The sequence below is a fragment of the Nymphalis io genome, chromosome 29 (assembly GCF_905147045.1).
Source record: "Nymphalis io chromosome 29, ilAglIoxx1.1, whole genome shotgun sequence".
NCBI classification, from domain to species: Eukaryota; Metazoa; Arthropoda; class Insecta; order Lepidoptera; family Nymphalidae; genus Nymphalis; species Nymphalis io.
This window is the reverse complement of record NC_065916.1, coordinates 5,282,500-5,304,774: the sequence shown is the minus strand read 5'-3', so window position 1 is coordinate 5,304,774 and position 22,275 is coordinate 5,282,500. Positions and strand designations below refer to the sequence as shown.

The 22,275-nt window shown below is 36.4% G+C and overlaps 1 protein-coding gene across 5 annotated transcripts in view; it reads right to left on the bottom strand.

Moving 5' to 3' along the window:
* Window positions 1–22,275, bottom strand: part of LOC126779465 (protein hu-li tai shao) — a 77,852-nt gene that overhangs the window by 8,963 nt on the left and 46,614 nt on the right. Inside the window, exons 3-19 of one of the 5 annotated variants that reach the window (XM_050503454.1) lie at window positions 15,245–15,361; window positions 14,382–14,555; window positions 13,371–13,503; window positions 12,603–12,773; window positions 12,345–12,512; window positions 11,735–11,955; window positions 11,058–11,195; window positions 10,638–10,732; window positions 9,649–9,769; window positions 7,786–7,809; window positions 5,213–5,323; window positions 4,212–4,343; window positions 3,816–3,975; window positions 3,386–3,487; window positions 2,636–2,707; window positions 1,814–1,867; window positions 1,078–1,227 (exon numbers count right to left, since the gene is read on the bottom strand). In XM_050503454.1, the coding sequence (XP_050359411.1) occupies window positions 1,078–1,227; window positions 1,814–1,867; window positions 2,636–2,707; window positions 3,386–3,487; window positions 3,816–3,975; window positions 4,212–4,343; window positions 5,213–5,323; window positions 7,786–7,809; window positions 9,649–9,769; window positions 10,638–10,732; window positions 11,058–11,195; window positions 11,735–11,955; window positions 12,345–12,512; window positions 12,603–12,773; window positions 13,371–13,503; window positions 14,382–14,555; window positions 15,245–15,343 (2,125 nt within the window). In that variant the 5' untranslated portion in view covers window positions 15,344–15,361. The remainder of the gene's footprint in view (window positions 1–1,077; window positions 1,228–1,813; window positions 1,868–2,635; window positions 2,708–3,385; window positions 3,488–3,815; window positions 3,976–4,211; window positions 4,344–5,212; window positions 5,324–7,785; window positions 7,810–9,648; window positions 9,770–10,637; window positions 10,733–11,057; window positions 11,196–11,734; window positions 11,956–12,344; window positions 12,513–12,602; window positions 12,774–13,370; window positions 13,504–14,381; window positions 14,556–15,244; window positions 15,362–22,275) is intronic. The other 4 variants (XM_050503456.1, XM_050503455.1, XM_050503457.1 and 1 more) reach the window with 4 other exon arrangements.

Sequence of the window (22,275 nt, the reverse complement as noted above, 5' to 3'; positions counted from 1 at the left end):
AGCCAAGCGTTTTAAGGAGCTTACTTGAATAAAGTAAATTTTGATTTTGATATCCACCAAATAAATTCAAAAACAATACCTTTCAACACAGTTTATACTATAAACCTATCAATCTTAAGATATATCATCCCCCAAATTTTTCATAACATCTCTCACAAATCATACTCACTCATAATTAAACGATACATGAAGCCCTACAAAAACAAAACCCCACACAGACATACAAGCACTAATAAGCCAATATCAATAGAATTGTACAAAAGTGTGAATTAAAAAAAAAAACTATCATATGACACGCTAAAAATAAATGTTGCCAGTTATAATTCACCAATAAAAAGCTATAGAAGATTCCAATGACAGTACTTAAGGTAAATAAACGTCTGTGACCTTAAATTTTATTGAGACGACGTCATTGGTCGATATTTATAATCTATGGTATTGATTATCCATTGATTCGTGAAAAATATGCTTTTTGAATATCGGCGAAGTTATTATTAGAACTTTGAAAGTGACATTAAAGTTAATGTATATAGTTTAGTTGTATACAAGTTCTTTTAAAGAATATAGTGTGTTTGTATGCAGTTGTGCTGTAAACCCACACGTATGTGAGTATTTTTTTTTTTTATAGAATAGGAAGGCGGACGAGCATATGGGCCACCTGATGGTAAGTGGTCACCAACGCTCTTAGACATTGGCATTGTAAGAAATGTCAACCATCGCTTACATATCCAATGCGCCACCAACCTTGGGAACTAAGATTTTATGTCCCTTGTGCCTGTAATTACACTGGCTCACTCACCCTTCAAACCGGAACACAACAATATCAAGTATTGCTGTTTTGCGGTAGAATATCTGATGAGTGGGTGGTACCTACCCAGACGTGCTTGCACAAAGCCCTACCACCAGTAAAAGTATGTACGTGTGTTAAAATCTTAAAACCAATGGTACTTCTAACCATATTAAAATCTATAGAACAAAAAAAAAATATCACCACCTCTCGCGTAAAATATCATCAACAAACTTTTGTACGAATTCTATTGAAAATGGACCGTACGGGCACACTTTGACCATTCTCACCTCGCCGGACGTTACCCTGTACTGCGGTGTACTGGGCGCGAACTATCACGGGACCCTGGATCGGTACCGACGACGTACCGGACGGTACAGAGGACGTCGAGTCGAGGAATACCTCGTCATCGGACAGCAGGTTCGGATCTCGGTTCGAATCTTATCGAAACGGTTTTAAAAATTAAAAAAAAAAAAAAACATTTCAATGTAGTTTAAAATTGTAGTTAAAAAAAATTGTTTTAACTGTTAGTTGTTTTAGGGTCAATGCACACGACAAGTATCCAACGCGCGTTAAATAAAACTTAGAAATTACGATTATATATATCAACGCAACAAAAACGCGCGTTTCGAACGCATGTGTGTATAGATCCTTCCTCGTTAGTGACACCATATAAAATATAATTTTGAATCACATAAATAACATGCCTTGCGGTTAAATACATAACATATAAAACACGTACTTGCAAATTTATAATCACCCACTCAGTAGTTTCGAGCGACGGTGGCGCCATCTGCTCTTAACACGCCACAATACTACCCGGTAACATAAATGGAATTTTTTTACATTAAAATTGTAACGGGTACAGAATGTTACATGGGCGAATTTGCGTACTGTTACTATTATATAAGATAAAGAATGAACTATACAAATAAATTTGCAAGTATGTATCTAATTGTTACATATATATATATATATATATACAAGATGCATGTCTGTTCGAGCGTTACACGATATACAACTAACCTCTAGTCCTGTCCGCGTGCTCTCGCTCCATAGCCAAGAAATCCGTCGTGTCAACTAAGGGGAACAAATGTACATGCAGTCAAGCGAGGGTCACTACTGATAATCAATGTTTAGATTACTTGACTAATAATAATCAAAAAATGTATGAAATTATTAAAAAAAACAAAAAATAATCTTATATATTTTTTGTGACAACCCTGAATAACAAACTGTTAGGGTTGCCATGGATATTGAATAATTTTACATTTAATTTTTCAGTTAAATAACATTCCAATTTTAAAATATGGAATTGTTTTAAAATATGTATTATCAGTCAAATACCTAACAGTTATATACTAATGGATAAAATCAAATCCAAACGCTCGCAATCGTTATAAATATAAAGAAAACACTATAAACTCACTACGGCTTATACGACCACTATATTAGCCGACTAAACTAAAATAGATTTAGTGTAAGAACTATTATATAATATAGTAAGTAATTAGATGGTCACCACCGCCCATAGACATTGGCGCTGTAGGAATATAAACCATTCCTTGCAACACCAATGCACCACCAACTTTGGGAACTAAGTTGTTCACTTTAAAACCGGAACACAACAACACTATACAATGGCGGTAGAATACCTGGGTACCACCCACTGAAAAAAGCAGTTCCATTAATATTTATTTGACAATAAAGTTTAGCCGGCTAATGTTACGAGCTGGGTATTATCTTAGCCGTGATTTAGTTATGGATAAATCTAGTTACATGCGAAATTGACTGAGATGGTCCAAAATGCTTATTTTTTTTTTAAATGGTAACACTTGTGAATCTCACCATCACTGAGTACGACTTCCGGTTGGCTGCGGACTGGTACTTGCTTCGTCTCTATCCGGAGCACGCGTTGTTCTGTAAATGTTTAATTGAAAAGGTTATAGCATTTTTTATAATTAATTCAATTTCATATAATATAATATTTCCATATTGACCATGACGGCTGTACCCAAGCGAGACATAGCCCAGCCAGTAGGAACAAAAATGGTTCTTACATATATAGATGACGGGCCGGTTGGCGTGGTTTCACGCCGAAGGTTGTGGGTTCGATTCCCACCCAGGACAGACATTTGTGTGCGACATAAACATGTCTGTTTGTCCCGGGTCTGGGTGTAATTATCTATATAAGATACTTCGTTTCCCACCCAGGACAGACATTTGTACGCATGAACATGTCTGTAATTATCTGTATAAGTATGTATTTACAAAAGAAAAGTAGTATATATGTGTAATTACAGGCACAAAGGGACATAATATCTTAGTTCCCAAGGTTGGTGACGCATTTGTGATGTCATCGATGGTTAACATTTCTTACAATGCCAATATGTATGGGCGTTGGTGACCACTTACCATCAGGTTGCCCATATGCTCGTCCGCCTTCCTATTTTATATTAAAAAAATGTAGTATATCAGTTGTCTGGTTTCCATAGTACGAGCTCTGCTTAGTTTGGGATCAGATGACCGTGTGTGAATAATGTCCCGGGATATTATTATTATTATAATCGTTAATAAATAGTATCAATGCTCGTCTACCGTCGCGGGAGTCCTCCTCCGTGTCGGAGGGCGCGGTGTTGGTGTTGGGTGACGTCACCTGCGCCGCGCTCGCCGCCTCCGACTCCGACATGTCCGTATCGTCTGCGAACACGCGGTACGGTTACAGACTGCATAGGCATTATATACACGAATACATTAGATAACAGCGCTTGTTTTCATACATTTAAACAATCTCCAACGATTTTTAACATAAAATATTTTCAGTTGTTGTTTGTGCTAGTTTCAAAATTTATTATTTTCTTATGAACTTCGTTATGTAAAATGCGAGCTGTCGTGTTCTATAACAATATCTGAGATATATATATATATATATATATATATATATGAATTAACACTCAGTAAAGTGAAAAAAAAATTAAGTTGCAAATTGGTCCTTCGAGCCGGATTATCATAAAAAAGCCACACTAACAATCGTGTCTCTGCTTCCGCTCCACGGTGCGCCTGTACTCGTCGATCTCGTTGTCGGTCACGTGGTCGAAGGGGTTCCTCGCGTACGGCGCGCTGTACACGGCCGCGTTGTGCTGGTAGCCGCGCTGAATTATACCCTTCGAGGCTGCTCCCATCAGCACCTGAATTATTGGGGATTTGAATATATATAACAAAGCTTTTATACGTGTTAACAACGAATATATTACAAACAGATTTAGTCATAACAATATCGCCTATATTGTTATTATAGGAAAAAATTAAACTTGATTAGTTATAAATATGTCATATAAGTTTTCCTTAAGGAATAATAACTATTATAATTATTATTGTTAATTGAGAAGAATATTTAAGTTGAAAATAATAATTAATCACTCACCACGTGATCACCAGTGTGCGTGTTGGCCGCGTCCTCCCCTACAAGCTTGGAGGCCTCGTCCCACGTGACGCCCTCCAGGATGTGAGACTGGGGGCCCGCGCTTATCTTATCGGCGCGGCGGTTCTCTTTGATCTGATTTCATTTTTAATATTGACATAATTAAATATAAACCGGTAAGTGTTAAATAAGCAATCAGTTTCATTTCATCACATCAATAATCAATCTTAGCCAATGAAAGACGAATCTCTCTAAATAATTTAGTATTTGATGATCAAAAATCATAATTATATATTGTAATAACAGAAATAATGTCCTCCTGACCGATTTCGGCCAAGGCGGCCAATCTCAAGAGAGATTAGCCAACTGCGCAGGAGATATTATAGTGCACAAATGTGTGCACAAACACAGGTGCACTCTCTATTCCCTAACTCTCATAATCCGATGGGACATCAATCCGACACGACCGGATAGAGTTCAGGGCCAGGACCAAAGGCTTTACGTGCTTTTGCATCGGAAGAGACTTGAGTCTAAGACATGCTCCGCCTATTTCAGGCGTTTGTACCCATTGAATAAGTACCTAATTGTAATATATCCATAAGTTAGGGACACTATATGTATATATTATTTTCATTAAATAAACGAATAAAAACAGTGCGCATCGCGGTATCATCCGCTTAAAAATTAGACTATCGACGTGACAAGCTTGAATTACTCGCTATCGAATATTTTAACGTGTACCACGTGTACACGTTAAAATATTACAGATTTTCATCAAACACAAACAAACGTCTACATACAAAACAAATATACAGGAAATTTCCAAAAATACGTTTTATAACAACTTAAATCCATATTAACTGTAACATAAAACTTATTTATAACTAAGTTTCATGAGGACCAGATATACTATTATATTAAAATATATAATTATGATTTCCCATAACGACCCCCCTCCCCCCTTTATAAGCTCCTATGTAAAAAATATATCAACAGAAACTAACCTGCTGTTGCAATTGCTTGAATTCCTTAGGGTTCGTGTTTTTAGGCACAAACTGTAGCGTGTCTATTTTGACCGGAGTGCCCGAGTGCGCCGGCGAGCCATCTTGAACCCACTGACGCACGTCACAGAGTCGAATATCCAATATCATTATAATTGTAACGCCGCGAAGGTCACCGTGTAGGGAAAAGAAAGAAATTAATTAGTAAATTTGTTGCCAGTTAGATGAAGCGAGGATATTTATTCATAGGGTTAGTTTTGAGGTTGCGGTGAGAATATGAAGTGCAAATAAGCAAAAAATTATCAACCTGGTAGACTCGAGAATGTACAGTATAGCTTTATCATTTTTTTAATTTTTTTTTTTTCATATAATTTTAATCATGCAAAGCTTAAAGGCATTGACAAAGAGTTTAGCATTAATTCATTAAAAAAAGACATTCACAATTAAAAAAAACATAACAAAGAGTTGCTAGGACAAAAAATAAACAGTGCAAGGATAGGATTATATGGCAACACCTTTACTAATTTTTTCTCTTAACCCTACACTGTACAAACTCGATATAAAAACGGATAAAATGTACAATTTTATCCTAAACCAGGGTAATTATGAAATGCTTTTGAATTAGAAGCGTTTAAAGTAATTGCTGTGTCGATAATGTTAATGTTTATAAAATAAATAGATAAAAATATAAACCCTGTAAATAAACAAAAGTTATGACCGGATGTAAATGAATTGGGTAGTTGATTTATTTTAACGATAACACATTAAATATTTTATATTATATTTTATAATCGAACCTGCACTACTGTACATAACGAAATAATGTAAATTATTTTTTCCTTTATGTATACGAAACATTCCAAATTTAAATCATGTTTGCATAAAATCCAAAATGTCGGATTATTATTCGACACGGAAAATAGTTACATAAAATACATTAGTATTGAGCTTCTTGCCCAAAAAAACTTTACAATAATATCAGAATTTAATTTGAAGTAACCGGTGTGTTAGCAAAAAAAAAAAAAAAACTTAAATTAACATTGAGCGTATGGTTTGCAAAAAAATGTACCCTATTCCAATCGTAGAAGGAATAACGGTAAACAAACCGTAGATATACAACTTGCACGCACTACAAACAGTTCCTGATTAATTTACCTTTAGTTATAATACAACACTATTCCACCTAACCAGTTATAACCACATTAACCTTCGAAGTTCCGATTACAACTTCGCGGACATTGAAGACGCCATTTTTTCGCGAATCCATAGTGAATATTCAAGATCTCGACCAATGATATCGCTTCAATTGATATTGGTGTCAAAGTTCTATATTTAATAATAATAATAATAATAATAATAATAATAATATCCCGGGATATTATTCACACACGGCCATCTGATCCCAAACTAAGCAGAGCTTGTACTGTGGAAACCAGACAACTAATATACAACATTTTTTTAATATAAAATAGGAAGGCGGACGAGCATATGGGCAACCTGATGGTAAGTGGTCACCAATGCCCATACACATTGGCATTGTAAGAAATGTTAACCATCGATGACATCACAAATGCGTCACCAACCTTGGGAACTAAGATATTATGTCCCTTTGTGCCTGTAATTACACATATATACTACTTTTCTTTTGTAAATACGTACTTATATAGATAATTACAGACATGTCATGCGTACAAATGTCTGTCCTGGGTGGGAAACGAAGTATCTACCAACCACGCCAACAGGCCCGTTTATTTGGGGTTGATCATCTCGTGGTTGGAATAGGCTATGTACATGAGTTACGTATGTTATATACTTGAACTGTTCAAGTGAATGATACATAATATATAATCAAACAAAACTCTATTGCTATACGAACACGCTATGCTATGATCAATTATTTTATTCATTTAAAAAAAAAATCATCTAGTGTTACTATATCAACTATCAACGAGCTTAAAGTCACAGGTTCGATTCTGTTAGCTTTGGTTTAAACAGTTGGAAATTGGTTATTATTAGAAGATATATAAAATATATTATAATCGCTATACGATACCTACATATAAAACTTCTATGTATCTGTGATAGTATACGAGTCAATCTCAAGCTCAAATACTCGGACTGATCTGTACGATTTCTTTGACACGCTACAAGGCTGCTACTATTTGAATGAGAAACCTTATAACATACTAGCAAAAATCGGACAAAAAACAAACAGCCACTGGGTCAGTTTGACCCTGGCCCTTCGGCCAATTAACTTGCCGGTGAGGAATAGCCCGGGAAAGGGGGCAACCTTGAGGCCCGTGCCCAGACTGGCTTTTTCAGGAGGAATCCTCTCTCTTTTTAAAAAAATATATATTATATGTTGATGATAATCCTTTAAACGGTGTCAAAGTCAATCTTCATTGTTATATATATATATATATATATATGCTATTACATATATACTTAATAATATATAATTATAATAAATTATATGAGTAAAATATATCAAATACCCAAAATAGAAGCATAAAGTAGAAACCCATTTACCCGACGAGATAGAAAGAAGTTAATATATAATATATTATCAAATTTACCTCTTCGTTGTTAGCGTCCACCCACTGGAAAACATTATCATATTAGTCACGTCATAAACACACACACACACAGCTTCGTTAGACACACACAATTCAATAGCATTTCATATGTGTGAACAGATAAATAAAGAAATTCGTTATATTCAATAAAATCTTTAATATGATTCTATATATATATAAATTTTATAAGCGAAATATTATCATGTAAGCGAATTCCTTTGTTTTTTGGGAAAAACTTTTTTTTTAACCTACGTCATACTTAAAAGATAGCAACATTTCGCTCAGAGTAAATTTGATTTTTCAAGCCGATCGGTCAATTAATCTATGGATCGATCTTTAAATATCGCATACGTTTAATAAAGCAACTCCTCTTTGCAATCTAAGTAGGGACAATATTATCAAATTTTTGTGCGTTATTTTAATGAGCCTGTGTAAGAAATTAATATTAATATTTTGAATTTCTTATCGGATATAATTCATAATGATTTAAATGTTGCCATTGTAAAAAAAAAAGATTATCCCAAAACTTTAAATACACACAATAGAGTAATCATTAAAAAAGAAAAAAAAATCTCAAATAGTGATGTTACTAAACTTATGACTAACATTTCATTCACAATTTAAAAGAAAAACATATCGAAATGTAAAAATTTTGCGCGTTCACGAACGATTTACTACATAAACTCCCATAGATTTAAAGGAATGTATTTTTTTATAATGAGAACATTGAATATTGCCTATGATTAAACATTTATAATATATCAAAGAGTTCTACAACGAAATTTTTTTTTTTTGGTTTTTCGTTTTTTTCTTATTACACATATATATGCCACTATTGGCAAAAAAAAAATCTTATCATACTAGAATTAATATGCAAATTATCTACCACTTTAAATTGTACAAAAAAAATGTATTTTGCTTTAGTTTAAATCGGTAAGCTGTAAAGTGCTCAATGATTTAACGTTCAGAAATATTGTACCATTATTACTTAATACAAACCAAAATACTTCTATAAATGCATGTATAATTATAACATATAAATATAATAATAATAAAAAAAACTAACTCGAAACTATTTTAAACACCCTATATAGTTTAAAAAGAAAAAAAAAACCTGGTACAATTATTAAAGGACATATTTTTTTCAACCGAATACAAATAATGTAGTATCATATCATTGAGATTTTCGATAAATTTTTTAATAATCAAAGACTAATCACTTGAATACAATCTAAATATTAGAACCTACGTGATATCCTGAAAACGAAATATCCATACAAGAAAAACCGTTTCGATGCACTAAGAAATCTAATTAGGCAATATTTAAAGAGCTAATATTATCAACGTCAAAAGCCTCGAGTCTAAAAGTTTCGCCTAAACATAAATATTAGCTTAATTTTTCATTATAAACAAACATTTGGTATTAAAAAGAAAACAGGCAGCAAAGTTTGACACTCGTGTTAGTCCAATAAACATCGAAAAAAAAAAAATTACATCTTTGGACTAAAAGCATTCATATACCATTTTAAATTCATAATAAATATATATTATCTGTTTTCATTCTGAGACACAGACAACCAATTAAGAAATCTAATTTCAATCTGACATTTGGTGATATAGATAATTAAACACTTTAACTTATTAAACAGGAACAACATCATGGGGACGTTTTTCCACTATTCTCTTCAAAATTATATATTTTTAAAAATAAAGTATATATATTTAAAAAAATACGAAAATCGAATCTCCATCCTGGCCCCAAAAAGATTTATCGACCCCCCCCCCCCCCTCCCCAGAACTCCGAACAATCCTCTCAGAACGCCATCACAAGCCTTACTCTGCCTCAACCCTCAGATATTCTACCTTGGTAATCTTCTTGGGATCGCTGGTGCCTGTCTCCAGGACCTCGACCTTCTGGTACACGTTGGGGGAGTTCAGCCAGCGGGTACGCTCTCCGGCCTTGCCAGTGCCCTTCTTCCATATCCTGGAGACGAACAATATTATTAATCAATGAAATGAAGCCAGGCAGACAAATGATCCACGAGATGGTTAGTAGTCTTCCGCCCGTATTCTCGGTTCGATTTCAATTCAAGACATTCTCAAGCGGTGATCATATTTAATGAGACAAAAGTTCTTGAAGAATTACACAAGTGTGAGTATATTTGCAAATGCTGGCGAAATCTTTATTAGTTACCCACTAAACCACCAACAGACCAATTTAAATACGCAATTGGCGCACTATTAGTTACTTTGTAATAGCAAAAAAAATTAATGAAGAAATCACATTAATAGTTGTAAAGGTTTTGTTTCATTTTTAATAAGTAGGCAGGCTGGTAATTGGGCGACATGACGGTAAGTGGTCACCATTGCCTATAGATATAACACCGTGCAGTTAAATTTTAACCATTCTTTGCATCGTGACTGCTGTTTCAGGGTAGAATATATATGTATAAGATACGGTAAATTTATTATAAAATGCCACAGATAATCTGAAACAATCTATCAATTATCTCTGCGTCGGAAAGTTATACTGGTGGTAGGGCTTTGTGCAAGCTCGTCTGGGTAGGTACCACCCACTCATCAGATATTCTACCGCAAAACAGCAATACTTGATATTGTTGTGTTCCGGTTTGAAGGGTGAGTGAGCCAGTGTAATTACAGGCACAAGGGACATAAAATCTTAGTTCCCAAGGTTGGTGGCGCATTGGATATGTAAGCGATGGTTGACATTTCTTACAATGCCAATGTCTAAGAGCGTTGGTGATCACTTACCATCAGGTGGCCCATATGCTCGTCCGCCTTCCTATTCTATAAAAAAAAAAAAAAAGTATATATTAGGGTTACATAATTACCCTTGTTTGTAGAGTTCCTCTTCTTCCAGAAGGTAGCCCAGTGAGGACACGGCTGGTGGCACTTCTACGTCGTTCTTAGGTCTCGGTATATCGTTCTGGGAAATATATTAATTATATTATAATACTTGCAACATAGGCATGAAATGTTAGGGGTGCCCGGGTGTGAGCCTACAGTGTTCCGGGATTATCTCTAAAAATGATTTGTAAAAGTTTATTATACAATTAACTAAAGTCCTCAAATGCACCAACTTTTAATAATATTAAAAAAAACTGTCGAAACTAAACCGTTGGTTTCTTCCATCGGTTCTTCTAAGATCCAGGAGTTATCAAACTAGTTGGAGTGTTTGTTTTACTTTGACTATCAATAAGTATAAATAAATATCAAATAAACAAAACAAATGGCTCAGGATCGGTACTAACCTTAATAAGCGGATGGCGGTAGATATATCCGGTGCGGAAACCAGCGTTGTCCAGCATCCGCATCAGAGCCTCGAACTCCTCGCCACCGACGCGCCACTTGGCAGTGTCAGAGGGAGGCTTGCGGGAAGACTCGTACATCTGGAGAAAACACGAGAATGATAAGTGTCTGACCGCTCTCAATGGAGACTAGCGGATGTATAAGCAGCCATTTCGGGCCCCGATCCAAAACGTGTTATCCCCTTTTGTTTATTATGAGAACGAACGTGGACTGCAGAGCATTGGATGAAAAGACGGCTGATCGGACTAAGCTTAGAGTCCTCTTATTTATCTTTCATTTTATATACCTCATTGTAAATGTAATTTTTTTTTTACGTACTGAAATTTTGGTATTTTTTTTTAAGCATGAAGAACCCTCTAAATTTTGCAATAACTAAAATCATTCATGACTTGCTGGGGCCTCTTTGAATCAGGTGTCATGTGGAATCGCATTGGCATAAAATACTAGCCAACTACGCGGATAGAGTGCAAGCTTGTGTATGTGTACTCTGTTGAAGTGTTCAGGCACAAAACCAAAGGTTCAGTAGTCAAGTACGGAAATGTAAACACTTATCGACTTCCAGTTTACTATTGAGAAGAGACAAACATTTTCAAGGTTATCGTTTGAGCGCCCAACTAACCTGTCTTCTTGTCTCATCATCCAGCAAGGTCAGCTCGTCCAGTGGCAGCGAAGCCAGACGGAGCTGAACCTCGCAGGCGGCGTTCAGGTTCTTGGCCTGGTAGAACGCTTCCTCGAGGGTCGCACCGCAACAGAGAGCCCCGCTACCGCTCAGCATCAGCACCTTCGCGTGGGGTCCGAGGGCCCGGACGAGTTTGTCACGCTCCTCGTTATCGAGTGTACCTAGGATGACAATTTTATTCAGTTACGAGACTTACGTTAATAATTAAATTGTATATAATTACCAAATCAATATTAGAAAGCATCTATATGTTACAAAAATGATATACTCGTATAAATTTGTACACGGACAATAACACAACCCACAGATAATAAAAAAAAAAATCACGAACTAATTAGTTGCTAAGATTTGATTTTAAAATTTTTATATTTAGTTTATTTTGGTTTATATTATTTTTATCATTACGGTAAATGTTGCTTACACAATTAAAGACGTATACACTTTGTAAGAGTATGTGTTTAGTGATAATTTGGTAGTGTCAATAAAAAAAAAGCTAGTTTTGGTGTGATAAAAAAGCATGGTCGAAATGAACATAGAGTAGCGTGGGTACCGTAGGGCACGCGGTGGTAGGCCACGTCGCCCAGCAGCGCCGCCTCCCCGCACAGCGGCAGCAGGCCGCGCCGCGTGGCGGACACGGCGAGCGCGCCGGCCGAGCGCACGTGCAGCACGCAGCGCACGTCGGGCCGCGCCGCGTGCACCGACGCGTGCAGCGAGAACCCTGCCACACACGCGGACATCCCTTATTGGAGTAGGCTCATTGGGGCACGGCTACCCTAGTGGTCTCCTCGACCGTTCCGCCCGGACTAACCCTCGGCGTTGACGGGGAAGTTGGTGGTTCCCTGGTCCTGGACCACGCCCTGCATGTCCACCTTGACCAGCGACGAGGCTGTCACCTCGTGCGGCAGGAGACCCCGCGGCGTCGTCAGTACTTGCTCCACCGCGGTGTTGAGGCGGGCGGTGATCTGGCCGGAGATACCTGCTGTTGAAAAATGTATTTCATGTATTTATTTGTAAAGAAATTGTTGTACACATACATACATAGCCTGACTCCCTGAAAACCGAACATCATAGTTGCTATATAATACAGAGCATTCAATCCAATTGGAACGACAAACAGCATCCACGACAATTTTACATTTCTGACATTGAAGTCGCAAAAAAAAAGGCAACCGAAGAATCTAGCAACATCATATAACAAAACCCCATTGGATTAGCGTGGTGAAAAAAATTTGAAGATGGCGTGCACCTCACGATGTTTTCCTTCACCGCCGAGCATGAGGCGAATTATAAGCACAAATTAAGCATTTGTTTCTACTAGCCTAGCTAGTGGGTCATCAGAGTTTTTTTAACGCTGGAAAAACGCATTACGCGTATTCCCCACGGGAACAGTGGGGAAAACGCATACTCCATGTGGGGCTCGCCGGTGTCTTAGGCGCCGAGTGCGCCCCGAACATCGGAATACCCACTAAAAAACCGGCGGTACCCTTTCCGTCTTAACTCCATGGGATCGCTTGAACATGCTACCGTGACGGGGTCATCTGGGCTGGTCAGTCTGTACTAATATAACAAAACTTACTCTGCGTCCATCCAAAAAGATCAACGAGACGATAAACGGCCGCCAACTTGCAGCGTAGAATCTTTTCACCCTTCTCGTAGCCGACACCCTCGATACCACGGATGTCGTTGATGGGAAGAACGCAACTTGGACCCTGGGGGGCGAAGAAACATTTGAGTTTGTATTGGCTTATACAAAATTATCAAACATGTACCCACCCTTGTCTGGGTAGGTACAGTACAGTACAGTAACAGCCTGTTAATGTCCCACTGCTGGGCTAAGGCCTCCTCTCCCTTTTTGAGGAGAAGATTTAGAGCTTATTCCACCACGCTGCTCCAATGCGGGTTGGTAGAATACACATGAGACATAATTTCAATGAAATTAGACACATGCAGATTTCCTCACGATGTTTTCCTTCACCGTCAAGCACGAGATGAATTATAATCACAAATTAAGCACATGAAAATTCAGTGGTGCTTGCCCGGGTTTGAACCTACGATCATCGGTTAAGATTCACGCGTTCTAACCACTAGGCCATCTCGGCTTTTTTTTTGTCTGGGTAGGTACCACTTCTAATTTACTCAAAAATTCGGAATCACATTGCGCGTGCGCACTACTGTAAGATTTGGCATAGTTAAAGTTTATATGAAGAAAAAGTATAGGAAGCTAAAACTTCCCAGCCGATGACGCTGTCAATGCCAATTGGGCAAACAGCAACAAGTCATTTTGAAAAAAAAAAATATGTATATGTATGTTACAAATAATGTATGTATTAAATAAATATAAATATTCATAGTTTACATTCAATCTCAAGCACATGTAAGTCTTTCGTTCGTTGTCAAACGTTTTTTGATATATCGTTTGATTTAATTTTTTATTGCCGACCAAATTTCACTAACTATAATCAAAAAGTTTAATACATACAGACATACACACCACTGCCGGACCTAAAGTGTCCCTAGATTGGTAATTTTTAGAATAAAAGCGAAGGCGAAATAAGTAGACACATATAATACGTATTTCCACACGTACCCTTAAACTCCCCGTATGCAGCCGGCCTCCAACCATCTCCCTGATGCGTTGCAGCAGGGGCGCGTCGTTACCCTCGTGCATTTGCTGATCGAGCACACGCTCCAGCTCTTCGCGGAACAGCTTCGACGACATGAGGGCCTCGACGCGTTTCCGACGCTCCATTTCACGGACATCCTGAGAACATAAGACGAAAGATTTTGCTTAACATTCGGAAATTTAATTACTTTGACCATCTCACCAAACGAATAGAAAGCGTTAGCACAACAATGAGACAATTACATAACTTACTTATTTACTAACTAATTAATTAATGAAGCACCATAAAAAAGCGAATATCGAATATTGAACAAGGCAAGCTCTGACCAAACACACTTGGCGCTATTTGTCCAATAGTATACGAAAATTTGGCCCATGATCGATTCATTCATATGTAGTTATTTCGCATTATTGTACATAACAAACAATTGTGTTCGTTTTTAGTCTGGTTTAATATTAATTATTGTTCTTAATAATACTTAAAAACGTCTTGATGTTAGGTGATATCCAAGTTATTTAGTGATTAGACCACTAGATAGTAATCAGTTAGTACCACGGCAGCACATTTGCCTGGATACGGGTGATGTCAGCGAGCAAAGACAGTAATGATGACGCCGATGTTCTCATGACCGGTTTTGGCGATGAAAGTCATTCTCAGGAGAGTTTCTCTAACTTCTCAGGACAAATTATAGTGCACAGGATATAGGATCACGAAATAGAGACACTCTCATAATCCGATCGAACAGCAATTCGACTCAATCGAAAAGAGTACAGAGGCAAACTATACGGGTGCTCAAGCTAGTTTTTAAACAGTTTTGTATACTTACAGCATCAATGTCGGCGGGACGCTGCTTCAATCTCTCTTCCTCCTCGGCGGAGAGCGGACCGGTGCCGTTCGGCAGTGTCTCCGTATCGGTATCGGCCATGCTGCTTGCTTAATTCCGCTGCGGACAAATAAAAACTATATTTTAGCGATTGACATTGAATATATATTATGAGTTATTTTTAAATATTCACAAAATATCAGACTTTGTACGCGCCAGTCGAAATTACAATAAGTATTTTATATAAATTAGTATAAATTTTAATCGTAATTAAAAGTATTATTGCAATTATATATAGTATGCGTGTGTACGTTTTATTAAACGACAAGGGTTATAGACGATATAACACGGGATGTACGACCCACGAGGGCGGAGCAGTGACGTTTCACGCGGGTGGAACCGTAAGGAGCAACCCAGTTAAGTCCATATGCGACACGTAGACGTCAATAAAACCGCTTTGGGGTAGCGTAGTGGAATAATCAGACCAAACCTTCTCCTCGAATGGAGAGATCATAGTCCAGCAGACTAATTCAGAAACTATTACTTCATACCTTCTAAACTATAGGTTGATACTAATTACGCAATAAAATATTATTTACCCAAACCGAGGTTTGAACTACGGACCTGAAGAATAAATTAAAAAAAAAAAGTATCAGTGTGTTTCCAGCTATTATTATTTACGTTTACAATAAAGAATTAAGCAATAGGTTACTAGTTAAAGTTAATCTGACCTTATATATCAATTACTGTGCATCCATTACATAATATACTTTCACAATACAACCTACTTTATGTATTTTCGCAACAACACGTTCGTCTGTCTGTGGGAAGATTAAGATAGCTGCACAATAGCAAACTTTGTTGATGATTAGTTGATTATATATTACGAAACGTGGTTAGGTCAGAGCCGAGATGGTTCTGTGGTTATACACACGTGAATCTTAAACGTGGATTGAGCGTTCAATTCCGGCAAGAACATTTAACTTTAATGTATTTAATTTGCATTTAAATTTCGTCACGATTATAATTGAAAACATCGTGAGGTTACCTACACTTATCTGATGGAAATCTGTCGCTCTGTATCCGTTTATCCTCATAGGCTCTGGAGCTTATAGTCTAAGAGACATTCGTGCGGCGTCCTTTACCTTCTTTCTTGAGGAAACCGTTACCTCAGCAGTGGGACTTTTATTAATAGCTCGACCACAATCAAATACTGCTAATTTCGTGCAGGTTTTGTGGTTTGTAGCACTTAACTATACACTAGTTAATCGTCCGGCTTCGCACGGGTAGATAAGAATAAAAATGTATTTTGGATAGGATTTGCGTAAAGCACTTTCTCAGTGAGCGTCTACATCGAGGAAGAAGTGACATATTATAAATCAATCGGGCGCATAGTTTAGGAGTAATAATAATAATAATCTTTATTCACATAAAAAGTAACAAGTTATAATGAAGTCCCTGATTTCTGAGCTAGGCTCAAAGACCTGTATTACAGAAATCAGTGTCTTACCTTATAGGAGTACCCGTAATAATTGATATTTTGCTTACGATTTTTTTTTTTTTTTTTATATCGCCGGGAGGGCAAATGACTCTACTCCACCTGATGGTAAGTGGTAGTAGAGTCCAAACGCGACGACGGCCAGTACAGACGGGAAAAACGTTCTGCACTAGCCGCCTTCGCCTTGCCGGCCCGCAAGATGCCTCTTCACGCCTCGTTTGAAGGAACCCGGGTTGTAAGAGGAGGGGAATACGTGAGCTGGTAAGGAATTCCATTTTTTGGAAGTGCGACAAAGAAAGGAGTTGCCAAATTTCTTTGTTCGCGATGGAATTGATGTCACAGTTAGGCGGTGACATCGAGAACCAGCTCGCGTGGACTTAAGAAGGAAGGGGGAAGCAGGAAGGAAGGGGGAAGCAGATTATTAAGAAGTATATATATATATACTTCTTAATAATCGTGTTATCGATACAATTATTACGATTTATTCATTATTATATAGAGCAACTGACTGTGTTAATATTATTTTAACGAGCATGCCGTGTACATACGTTTAGGAATATAATCTATCTCAAAATTGTACAAGTTCGTAATTTTAATGTCATGAATAAATAATTAAATATCAAATTTATACCGTAAAACCAGTGATCGATATTTTTTGTCATTGATAGATTACGTTCTAAGTAATATTAATGTTTATTTCGGCCCGCTTGGGGGGGTACCATCCAGTCATCCCGTATTCTACCGTCAAACAGCTATACTTAGTATTTTTGTGTTCAGTTTGAAGGGTGAGTGAGACAATGTAAATACACACACAAGCTACATTACATCATATTCTCAAAGTCCCCTAATTCCCAAAGTTGGTGGTAGGTTAGCTTAAGGGTAAGTACCATTAGTTGGCCAATTTGCCATAATATTTAATCTTGGCCTAGAAGCAATAGTTCATTCTCAACAAGAGTTATCATATAAAAAATCGTTAGCTACACGTTTCGCACACAGACATTTCAACACCATTTTTCTTATAAATTAATAATGATCGATCATTTACAAATCATAACTGCAACAAAAAATTTGATAATTTAAAAAGGCATTTTGTGTCTCTGGCTCTTGATGCTAACAACATGGTACCATCTCTTTCGCACATCGAAGGGTTCATATACGTCCGTCCTTGTCGCGTACACGACATACAAATGTCAAGTATTCAATCAAATGTCTATTAGGGTTGGCACTTTTCGAATTTATATATATTTTTTATTTTAATTCCAATTGGAATAGTGTAATCGGTACTACATGTGGTTTTAACTCAAAGGCGAAAGTAAATTTAGGGTTCAAATTGTTCACAATTATTAACATAACACATCCCGTGCTCTGTGTAGAAAAAAAAATAGATTATAGAACAAGTCAGAAAATTAAAATGTACTTAAAATTAAAATAACTTAAAAAGCCGTAATTGCCTAGTTTAGTAGTTGAGACAACACAGGGTTGTTTAAACCGAAGTAATAACGGGGGATCAAAGAGCAAATGAAACAAATGAAGTGCTTGCCACTGGTTCACATAACTGAAATTTATTTGATCACTGTAGGATAATCACTTCAACATTATACACACCCAGTAGCGAATCTAGACAGCGTGATTCAGGAATGTGACAGATTCAATCAACGCCATCTATCGCTAGCGAGTGGTAACATACGCTATTACACGGAATCCTTAACTGAAATTTACGGAATCAAACCTGAGAAACTGCACTGCAAAGTATCAATGGTAGGCGGTAGAATGGCTGAGTGAGTCATACATCCACCAAGGCAGGCTCGTTTGCCCTATGTTCGATTAAAAAAAAAACCTAATTCCAATTTGCATTTTCACGCACTAATGAAACATCGTATTACGAGATTCAATTTAATATACAGCTATTAGCAATTCTGAAAGTAGATTCTACTTAGAACCGGCAAAAAACTATACTACTGATCTAGATTAGTATGAGTGCAACAAATCTTTAGTTTAACAGTTACTTCCTAGATTTCAATGTACGTGTGATAGAATTGCTAATAAGGTTTTGAATCGGAGAACACGATTAGGCTATTTCACAATAGCGACAATCGCGAGACAGACGCAGCGTGATTTCCTAAGACTAATGACGGGCGCAAAGTAATGAAAAAAATATTTCTGAATGTTATCTTGTCGAATGGAGCGTGAACAGAACATTATGTATATTTTACGTTATAATTTATATATTCATAAATATTTATATAGTATATACTTTGACCGAATAACCGTCATCTTTTGACAGATAAAATTGTATGGCACTTATATATTTATCTTTACATAGAGGTTTTAATACTATCGACTGTTGTTATAACTCTCCGCTAGAGATCACTGCAATATAAAGCATCCACACCGCTCATTTAGCGCTCTGGTAGAATTACTAAGTTTGTATTATATTTCATTCCATCCTATTTTCTCGCCTTTAGTTTTGAATAATTTTTGAAAAATAATTTGTTTATCCATACAAATTTAACCCTGAAGTTATCAAACAATTTTATTAACATAGTGGTTTTACTCTTTACCATTTTTCAATTTCTTGATTGAATAACTCCTTTGAACATAGGCTCATCAAAGCATTATAGATATTTAAAAAAAAATACTACTCATCACGAGATCTCCTAAACTGTCCGCCCGATCGACTTAAAATTTGACACAGTTACTCCTTCCCCGACGTAGACGCTCACTGAGAACGGATTTTACGCAAATCCTATTCAAAATATATTTTTTTTCTTATCTACCCGTGCGATGCCGAGACGATTAACCATATATTTAAAACATATACCATAATTAATGATAATTAATATAATAAAAAATCATTGATTAATATTTATATAAATATGTATAACAGGATTATACAATTACCAAATGAACTTTTTATTTTAGCATATGGGCCACCTGATGGTAAGTGGTCACCAAACGCCCTTAGACATTGGCATTGTAAGAAATATCAACCATCGCTTACATAGCCAATGCGCCACCAACCTTGGGAACTAAGATTTTTATGTCCCTTGTGCCTGTAATTACACTGGCTCACTCACCCTTCAAACCGGAACACAACAGTAACAAGTACTGCTGTTTTGTTACTATTTAGTAAAGTAAAGTAAAGTATATACTTTAGTTTTTTTGTTACTATTTATTTATTTATAAGGAAAACAAACACAATAACGGAGTGATGTCATCTTTTATATTGGCTTCATTAGGATGCATCAAGTTTAGTACATAACGTAATACACACACATATAACTAAATACATAACGATCGCGATTATTGCTGGTATATTTATGGAGTATTTCTTCAAACAAATGTATCAGTCATCGAAAATTACAAAATTTTAAAAACTACTAATAAACGTTGCTTGGCGACGTTTTAGTTAAATACTGATTTCTCTCTTTCTGTCATTATTGATTTTACACTCGAAAGAAAAAGACAGAAGCATTGTTTAATTAATCACACGCAAAAAAATGTATATGAGTAAGGGCGTTATTTTTTTGTCTTCTTTAAACAGCATTATAAGGGCGGGAATAGCTTTGCACAGTGTACAGTAACTACCAATCCAAGTTGACAATTTGTTAAGCTTACTTGACAGCTTGTACAATTACAATTGAACTGTTTGAAAAAGCGTTCACGAACGTGACGCACACTTTTCGTCTTTTAACCAATACTGCACAGCAAGACCAACGAACTAGATGCAAGCTTGCGAACGTCGAAACAGCATAGGAACTTCTCCTCATCATTGAATTGAATATAAATCGAATCATTTATATTACTAAGCGAATACAACGTAAGCGCGATCTAAAATACAAGTCACGCCATCTAGTTCGTAAACATGCAAACTATTCTTGTTACAGTATACTAAATGTTAAAGTTTTTTTATCAAGAAATATAATTTGCGTACACGTTGTACAGAGAACGTCATAGGGTACTTATATAATATATATAGACATATAGGGTCAATAACGGCCTTCGTTCGTGCCTTTTTGGAGTTCTCTCTTGGGCTTCACCCAGTGTATGGAGGGGAGGCAGGCGTTCGGTGAACGTGTACGCAAAATTTCATCATAATCAGATGAGTAGTTAAGGTGTTACAAATAAACACAAATTCACTTTCGCTTTTATAATAATAGTTTTAGTTAATTACAATTATATGGTATCATTACATTATATATATTATGTAATAAACACCTTAGTCAATATGAAATCAAAACTACGATAATTTGTTCGTTTATACTTTTGTTACACAATAGCTTTGCAACACTGTAGCGATGCTAATGAAATATTTTTTTAATTAAGTATTTATAAGAAGAATACATAAATTAAATTACGAATATCAGCATTGTGTGTTGCGATATGACAAAATCAATATATATTCATGTATGGTCTTATCTTACAAGCACTTAATATATTTCACAAATCGACCGTTAAACTAACATTGATTCACAACAGTGTGAAGTTAGCCTTAATCACTGTTAATGTAATCGATAAACTGTATTAATTACGACACTTGAATCGATTAATTAGCTGTAACTATTCAACTGAATAAACCACTTCAAATATAAATGTCGATGAATATTTTATCATATGGGAAAAAAATTTGACGAAAGAACAACTAACCGTTTCTTATCGTTAGAGGGCGCTTTCCGAAACTGTGGTAGATTTTTTTTTTATATAGAGCAGGAAGGCGGACGAGCATATGAGCCACCTCATGGGAAGTGGTAACCAACTCCGATAGACATTGGCATTGTAAGAAAAGTTAACGATCGCTTACATCTCTAATGCGAGACCAACCTTGGGAGCTAAGACGTTATGTCCCTTCGAACCGGAACACAACAATACCAAGTACTGCTGTTTTGCGGTAGAATATCTGATGAGTGGGTGATACCTACCCAGACGAGCTTGCACAAAGCCCTAAATAACCACATTTGATATGAAAAAATATTTTGATGAAAGAACAACTAGCCGTTTCTTACCGATTCTTATCGTTAGAGGGCGCTTTCCGAAACTGTGGTAGAATATATACAATTACGACTAACTAAACCCGCGGCTTCGTCGACTTTAAAGTTTAGTTTAGGTATAAAATCATTCAAAATCACCCCGTTTTAACCTTTAACCTAAAATAGCAGATAACGAAAATATACGTGAAGTATAAGTTATATACGCGTCGGTCGTAGCGTTGAGTTTAACAATCGTTATCGTCGACAACCCTAGAAAGCGAACGTCGCGGTCACTGACCGACGCCATGACATTTTGACACATACCCATTGAATCGCTATAGACTGCACTATAGAAGAGATGTTATGAATTAAAGATATATTAAATTCCCGCGACATTCGTTTGAGTTCCAAGACAATGTTTGAACTTTAAAGTTACAACGTTTTATTTTCATTATCCTTGACTAATATTATAAATGCAAAAGCTTATTCGTTTGTTACGCTTTAAGACATAACTAGTCAACCGATCGTCATTCAACTTTGCATACATACACACATAGGGTGGCTAACCG